At 40.0% G+C, this 7272-nt stretch overlaps 1 protein-coding gene across 1 annotated transcript in view; it reads right to left on the reverse strand.

Annotated features, from left to right (window-relative positions):
- The window catches only part of CCDC168 (coiled-coil domain containing 168), a 29638-nt gene extending 22366 nt beyond the window's left edge, over nt 1-7272 (reverse strand). Inside the window, exon 1 of the mRNA XM_045501270.1 lies at nt 6758-7272. Within this exon, the coding sequence (XP_045357226.1) occupies nt 6758-7196 (439 nt within the window). The 5' untranslated portion in view covers nt 7197-7272. The remainder of the gene's footprint in view (nt 1-6757) is intronic.

Genomic DNA, 7272 nt, shown 5'->3' on the forward strand with positions numbered 1-7272 from the left:
TTAAAAAAAAAAAAGAGTTGGAAGCTGGACGAACTGAGCCACCCAGGTGCCCCTCAAAGTCAACTTTTGACAGCAAAGAGTCAAAGTTGCAAGTTAAAATTACAGTAAAACTTTGGTTTGTGAGCATAATTTGTTCTGGAAACATGCTTGTAATCCAAAGCACTTGTATATCAAAGCAAATTTTCCCCTAAGAAATAATGGAAACTCAAGTGATTCATTCTTCAACCCAAAAATATTCATATAAAATGATTACAATACTGTAATATAATAGAAAATAATAAAGGAAATACAAAATATGAAAAAAAATAAATTAACCTGCACTTACCTTTGAAAACCCTCGTGGCTAGTATGAGGGAGACAAGAGAAGGGTTATTGTGTAGAACAACTTTCACTATCACTGACAGTCTCACTGCTATCTACTGGCTCAGTGGACTCTTTTTCTGCATGGGGGCCATTTTATATACTCGCATGGATGTTGACTACAGTACAGTATTAATAAATTCTTGTCATACACTGTATTTAATGTAACTGGAAATAAGACAGCAGAGGAAAGGGTCTGTATCTGCAGGCAGCCTGACCTAGAATGAAGCAAAGTATTCCTAAGCTTACTGTTGTGTGGAAAAACAAAGGACTGTCCATAGGTACTTTGAAGTGACAAAAAATACACTAGTGCCAGTTGTGGGCACCTTCCAAAGTTCTGAAAAATCACTGCTTTCTGCCAAACACTGTAGCCTGAGACCAAGCATCCGAGCATGGGAGATGATCACCCACAATCTCGCAGAGAAAAAGAGAGAGAGAGAGAGGGAGAAGAACCATTGTGATCATATGACATTCGGTGTCATGTACTACCCACATTGCAAAACATCACTCATTTATCAAGTTAAAAAGTATCAAATGTTTGCTTGTCTTGTAGAACACTTGCAGACCAAGTTACTCATAATCCAAGGTTTTATTGTATATCCTTTTACAAGAAATATCAGTTTGTTTCTGTTCTCTACGTGAAAATTTGACAAGAATAAAAATATTCTTTTTTTTTAAGTTTATTTATTTATGTTGAGAGAGAGTAACAAACAGAAAGTATGTGTGCATGACAGCAGGGGAAGGGCAGAGAGTGAGGGAGAGAGAGAATCCCAAGCAGGCTCCATGCTGTCAGTGAGGTGCCTGGTGTGGGGCTCGATCTCTCGAACTGTGAGATCATGACCTGAGCTGAAATCAAGAGTTGGATTTAACCAACTGAGCCACCCAGGCACCCAAAGGTTAAAAATATTCTTATGGATGGGCACCTGGGTGGCTCAGTCAGTTAAGCATCTGACTTCAGCTCAGGTCATGATCTCACAGTTTATGAGTTCAAGCTCCACATCGGGCTCTGTGCTGACAGCTCAGAGCCTGGAGCCTGCTTTGGATTCTGTGTCTCCGTCCCCCTCTGCCTCTCTCTCTCTCTCTCTCTCCCTCTCTCTCTCTCTCTCTCTCTCAAAAATAAATACATATTAAAAAAATTTTTTAAATATTCTTGTGGAAATTTATTAGATACAACAGAAGAATGTCCAATACCATAAACTAACTGTAGCTTTCTATATATAAACCCAGATTATTTTAACAGCTGTTTATTTCTGATTGAGAGAAAAGCCTACATGTTAGGTCAGTGCTTCTCAGCACAATTTTGGATTGGAATAATGATCATGGAAGTGGACTCTCTAACATCTATTCTACATCAAATGATTAGACTAAGTCTAACATAGTAATCTCGTTTCCACTTCCAAGTGATTAGGTTAGGTGCGGACATGAACTGATCCTAGAATAAGACAAAGATTTGTAAGGACTTATGGAGAAAGCTGCCTTGTTCCTAAGAAAGACACAGAGAAAAATGGCCTTTTACTTCCTCTGGACATTGCTGCTCTGATTTTGAAACTCTGATAGCCACCTTTCCACCCACCTCAACATAAAACTAACACTGAGAAAGGCAAAGGGAGAGATACAGGACCTTAATGAACTTGTTGGTCTACTGTATCAATCCATTCTGCAGCCTATTCTGCCTCAGGATTCCCATTATATAATATCATAAATTCTCTTAGTATGACAGTGTGCATCATGGTTTTCTGTTCCCTGGGAATGAAAATATCCTAGCAGATACAGGAAGGATACATAAGCATTCTGGGGAATCAAGTGACTCCAATAAGTTACACCAGTGTCGAGACATAATTAGGATAAAAATATCAGGACAAGAATGTGATTATTCACTTAAGGTTGAAAAAATAGTGAGAATATAAGAAATACAGAAAATTGATGTCTGCACGTTTCAGGAAAAAGAGGAAAGCTTAAATGCAAGACATGTATTTCAGCAAAAATACTGTGTTTTTAAACATAATAAGACAATGGTAGATACTTCTCATATGTTGAGCCAACCATGCATTCCTAGAAACAATCTCATTTGGTCACAGTGTATAATCCCTTTAATATGACGCTGGATTTGGGTCGCTAGTATGTTTTTGAGGATTTTGCTTCTATATTTATAAGGGATATGGGTCTGATACCTATCTTGCACACCAGCTCTACGTACTGTCCATTTGGCGACCTCCCAGGCCATCGTATTCTCCTGGTTTCCTATTAACTCCCTGGTGTCTCCTTCTCAGTGTCCTTTGATGGCTCCTCCTCTTCTTCCCGATCACCTTGAAGTGTCTCAGGGCTCAGTCCTTGTTCCTTTTCTCTTCACACAGTCCCTCTGAAATCTCATCCTCTCTTGTAACTTTTAATATTGCCCATATGCCAACAACCACCAGACTTAGTATCTCTACCAAACATCTTTTCCAAAACACTTATCCACTATCTCCATTGGATATCAACTCAATATCTTTAATTCAACAAATGCAAAACAAAATTCCTGATCTCCCCATCAAAACCTGCTCCCCTCAGTTTTCTTCATCTGGGTTTTTGACCACTGCATGTTTCTACATGCTCAGGCCAAAACTATCAGGACTCATTTTTGTCCCCTCTCTCTCTCACACCCGCACCCTGTTGACTCTACTTTTCTAAGCACATCCTGAAACCAACCACTTTGCACCACGTCCCACTGCCACCACCCTGGAATCAGTCACCTTTATCTCTTGCTTGGATTATTTTCAATAGCCTGCCCATCTGCTTAGACCCTTGACTAAATATAGTCTACTCTCAACTGGCAGAATAATCCTTTAAAAATAAAAGATAGACAGAGGTGCCTGGGTGGCTCAGCCAGTTGGGCGTCCGACGCTCAGTTTTGGCTCAAGTGATGACCTCATCGTATCCTGAGTTTGAGCCCCACATTGGGCTCTGTGCTGGTGGTGCAGATCCTGGTTGGGATTCTCTCTCTCTCTGTCTCTCTCTCTCTCTCTGCCCCTCCCCTATTCATGCTGTCTCTGTCTCCCTCAAGATAAATGAATAAACTTAAAAAAAATTTTTTTTTTTTAACATAGAAGACAGAACAGGGGTGCCTGGGTGGCTAAGTCAGTTAAGCATCCGATTTATGATTTCTGCTCAGGTCCTGATCTCACGGTTCCTTAGTTGAAGACCTGCATGTGGAGCCTTGGGATTCTCTCTCTCTCCTTCTCTCTCTCTCTCTCTCTCTGCCCCTCCTGTGTGTGCTCACTCTCTCTCTCAAAAATAAGTAAACTTTAAAAAATAAAATAAACTCTAAAAAATAAAATGTAAGGCAAGAATCATTGCTTTTGTATTCAGTAATAGATCTCAGGGGCCAACAGCAATGCCTGGCACATAGTTGGAACTCGGTAAACATTTGCTAAGTGACCACTCACAGCCTGTAGGTTTCTGATTATTAACCCTCATCCACAACAAGCTGACCCAGACATACAATGGAACCCTTTCTTTTAGTTTAGTAAGTGGGGGTGGGGGATGGAAATCCACATACACAAACCACCCATAAATGTGGCTCAGAATTGAAGGCAGAAATGGAGGGAAGTTGGTTACAGCAACACAAATAGCACCCACTTAAACATTAGACATGTCTCTCCACTTTTGAAATGCCCTTTGGCCTCTCCCCAGCAATCTCAATTGGCCTTCAAAGTTTTAAAAAGAAATCCCCACACTCCTAGGAAAAGACTAACAGGTCTATAGCCATGATAACAAGTAAATATCCATAGTTGTAAATCCATTAAGTCATTCAATGGACTGTAGTCCTAGGACAGTCCTCTAGTCATAGTAACAAATAAATACGAAATCTGTTTTTAAATCCTTTTATCAATGATAACTCCCTTTAGGAGATACACTTCTAAAATAACCCGTGGGTGACAGCTCCTAGCTTTGAAAGTCATATAATGGTGGCAAACTCTCCCAGGAACACACTTCTGAGGCTGTGGTCAATCTCGAAACAAACCATCCCCCAAAACCTGATCAATGTAAGATAAGTGAGACTACGCTGGGTCGGCAGGGCTCTCCCTGATCTCAGATACTGAGTGCTGGTCTCATCCTTCAATATCCATTATGCCATTCAGTCCTGAGCCTCACCTCTTTCCCCCTGCTCCTCCTTCCTCTATGCTCACCCCTCCACCCTTCTCTTCTCTCCCATCTCATAAGCAAGACAGAATTCACTCAGTCTCTGATGCGATGCACTTTGACCAGTGTTATGCATGGGCTTCTACCAATATTCAAGCAGTTTCCCTTCAGAATAATTAAAGATGCTCTCCTAAACATAGCTCTGTCCCCCCAAAATAATTCTGGTACCAGGGCAAAGTATTTTTGCTTTGTTACACATATCATTCTAACTAAGAGGCAATTCTTCTAACTGCTATTTGAAAAGTAAGGAAATGGAGTATCAGTGAGTTTAAACCCAGATCATAGTATCATTAAGAGGAGGAACTATGATCTAAACCCAGACTTCTTAAAATTCAAAATGTGTGTTTTTTCACTACAATATGCTGCCCACCACCATAGGAGCCATATCTTTTCCCTGTAATAATCATAATTGATTGCACAAGCCCTGCTGTTTCTTATTTCCTTCCATCTACTCATGTCCTGGAATACCCTCCTTACCCTCCTAAATGGCTGTCTTTTTTTTTTTTTTTAATTTATTTATTCCAAGGGAGAGAGAGAGATGCAGAGAGAGAGAGAGAGAGAGAGAGAGAGAGAGAGAGAGAGAATCCCAAGCAGGCTCCATGCTGTCAGCACAGAGCCCAACACAGGGCTTGATCCCATGAACTGTGAGATCATAACCTGAGCAGAAATCACCCAGGCACACCCTGCTGTCTTTTTTTGATTGATTTTTATTTATTCTTTAAAATTCAGCTCCAGGGGTGCCTCGATGGCTGAGTTGGTTAAAGTACCAGCTTCAGCTCTGGTCATGATCTTGTGGTTTGTGACTTCAAGCCCCGCATCAGGCTCTGCACTAACAATGCAGAGCCTGCTTGGGATTCTCTCTCCCTCTCTCTGCCCCTGCCTCTTTCTCTCTCTCAACATAAATAAATAAACTTTACAAAAATAAATAAATAAAATTCAGCTCCAGCATAACCTTCTTCATGAAGCCATCCCCAACACACCTGCTGGCTTAAGTATCTCCTCAATATTCTCCTAATGTATCTATCATCATGCTACCATACTGCAATGCAATTATCCTTTTTGTATATGTCTCCTCCACATGAAAGTAAGCTTCTTGGGGTGCATGGGTGGCTCAGTCAGTTAAGCGTCCAACTTAGGCTTAGGTCATGGTCTCGAGGTTCATGAGTTTGAGCCCCATGTTGGGCTGGCTCTGTGCTGACAGCTCAGAGCCTGGGGCCTGCTTCAGATTCTCTGCCTCCCTCTCTCTGCCCTCCCCCCACTCATGCTCTGTCTCTCTCCCTCAAAAATAAACATTAAAAAACATTAAAAGAAAAAAAATTAAGCTTCTGGAGAACAGACACTGTCTCATTGTTTGTAACCCAGTATCAAACACAATGTTCATTGTAGACGATATATCTAATAATTCTCGAATGGATTTTGATAAGAGCAATTCAAATATTAATAGCAGTTAAGACTAGTGCTGTCATATTTAATCCCTAGCATCCTTTGGGATGCTTTGGGATTGTATAAACAGAGTGTCACTTTTGCAGAACCCAGCTTAGGGTTTCTTGGCTTGCAGTAGGTGCTAAATGATATTTTTTTCAATTGAATGATCAGAACTGGTGTTACTGCTTCTTTGTGTGTGGGGGGAAAGAGATTGGATAGGGAAGCAAGTTACTAAACCTCTGTAAACGTTCTTTTTCCTCATTTGTATAAGCAGTAATAATACACCTCCTTGGAAGGTTAATTTTAATAGCACATGAAAAGTCATTAACACAGCTTGGAATAGAGCAACCATTAAAATCAATGTTCGACTGAATTATGACTTCGAAGAGCTGTGGTCTTTTTTACATATGGGAAAACGCTTTTCTGTAATTCAGATGTAAATGCAATTTTGAATAGAACAAACCCAACCTGTTTCATTTAATTTCACAATGTATCACTTACCTTTCTTCCGAAGGTGAAGATGAACGAATTGACCAGTTATCTAGAGATAAGTGGGAAGTAAAAAAAAAAGTCAGGACACCAATAGAAGCAACTCTGGTTGAACAAGTTTTATATTAAAATATGAAATGATACAATATTTACCAAATTTCATGCTTTTCAGGCAACAGTCTTCCTTCTATTTCAAGGGAGACAATAAGATAAATGTTAAAGGAGTAACCCAAATATCAAAGTTAAATTTATAATTTATTCTCATGTGTGATTTTGAAGAACAGGGGAGAAAGAAATCAACCATTTGTTCTTACCTCCTGGGCCCTTGAACTACCTTTTTCTGGAAGTACAGGTTTCTTATGAAAGGATGTATAAATCTTTATGAGTATTATCTCAAAAATAATTCCTAGGAAAATTATAAAAAAGATTGCCATCCAGTCATTTTGAGTCCAGGACTCTACAAGTTCCCACAATGGCAAAAATGTATTATCTTCCAGTCTATTCCGCACCGCTCTTTTAAAGAAATAAAATTCCGTTGACATTTTTATGTAGTATGTGAAATAGATTGAGGTCTCATTCTGAAGTCTTCGATTTTGGATGCTCCAAAACACAAAAAGGTGGTATGCCCATCTCATAACCCCATGCAATGCTCTGCCAGAAAAAAATGTCCAGTGCTGCTCAGTGTCTTGATCAAGTGCAGCAGCAGTGACGGGTCTGGGCCTAAGCACAGCACGTGTCATAGTGGGTATTCAACTGAGCTCATATCAACTTACCTTAGCAATAATGAAAGCTCACTAGTGAGACATGTTTGGTGCT

Source organism: Leopardus geoffroyi, chromosome A1, assembly GCF_018350155.1.
Source record: "Leopardus geoffroyi isolate Oge1 chromosome A1, O.geoffroyi_Oge1_pat1.0, whole genome shotgun sequence".
Classification (NCBI taxonomy): domain Eukaryota; kingdom Metazoa; phylum Chordata; class Mammalia; order Carnivora; family Felidae; genus Leopardus; species Leopardus geoffroyi.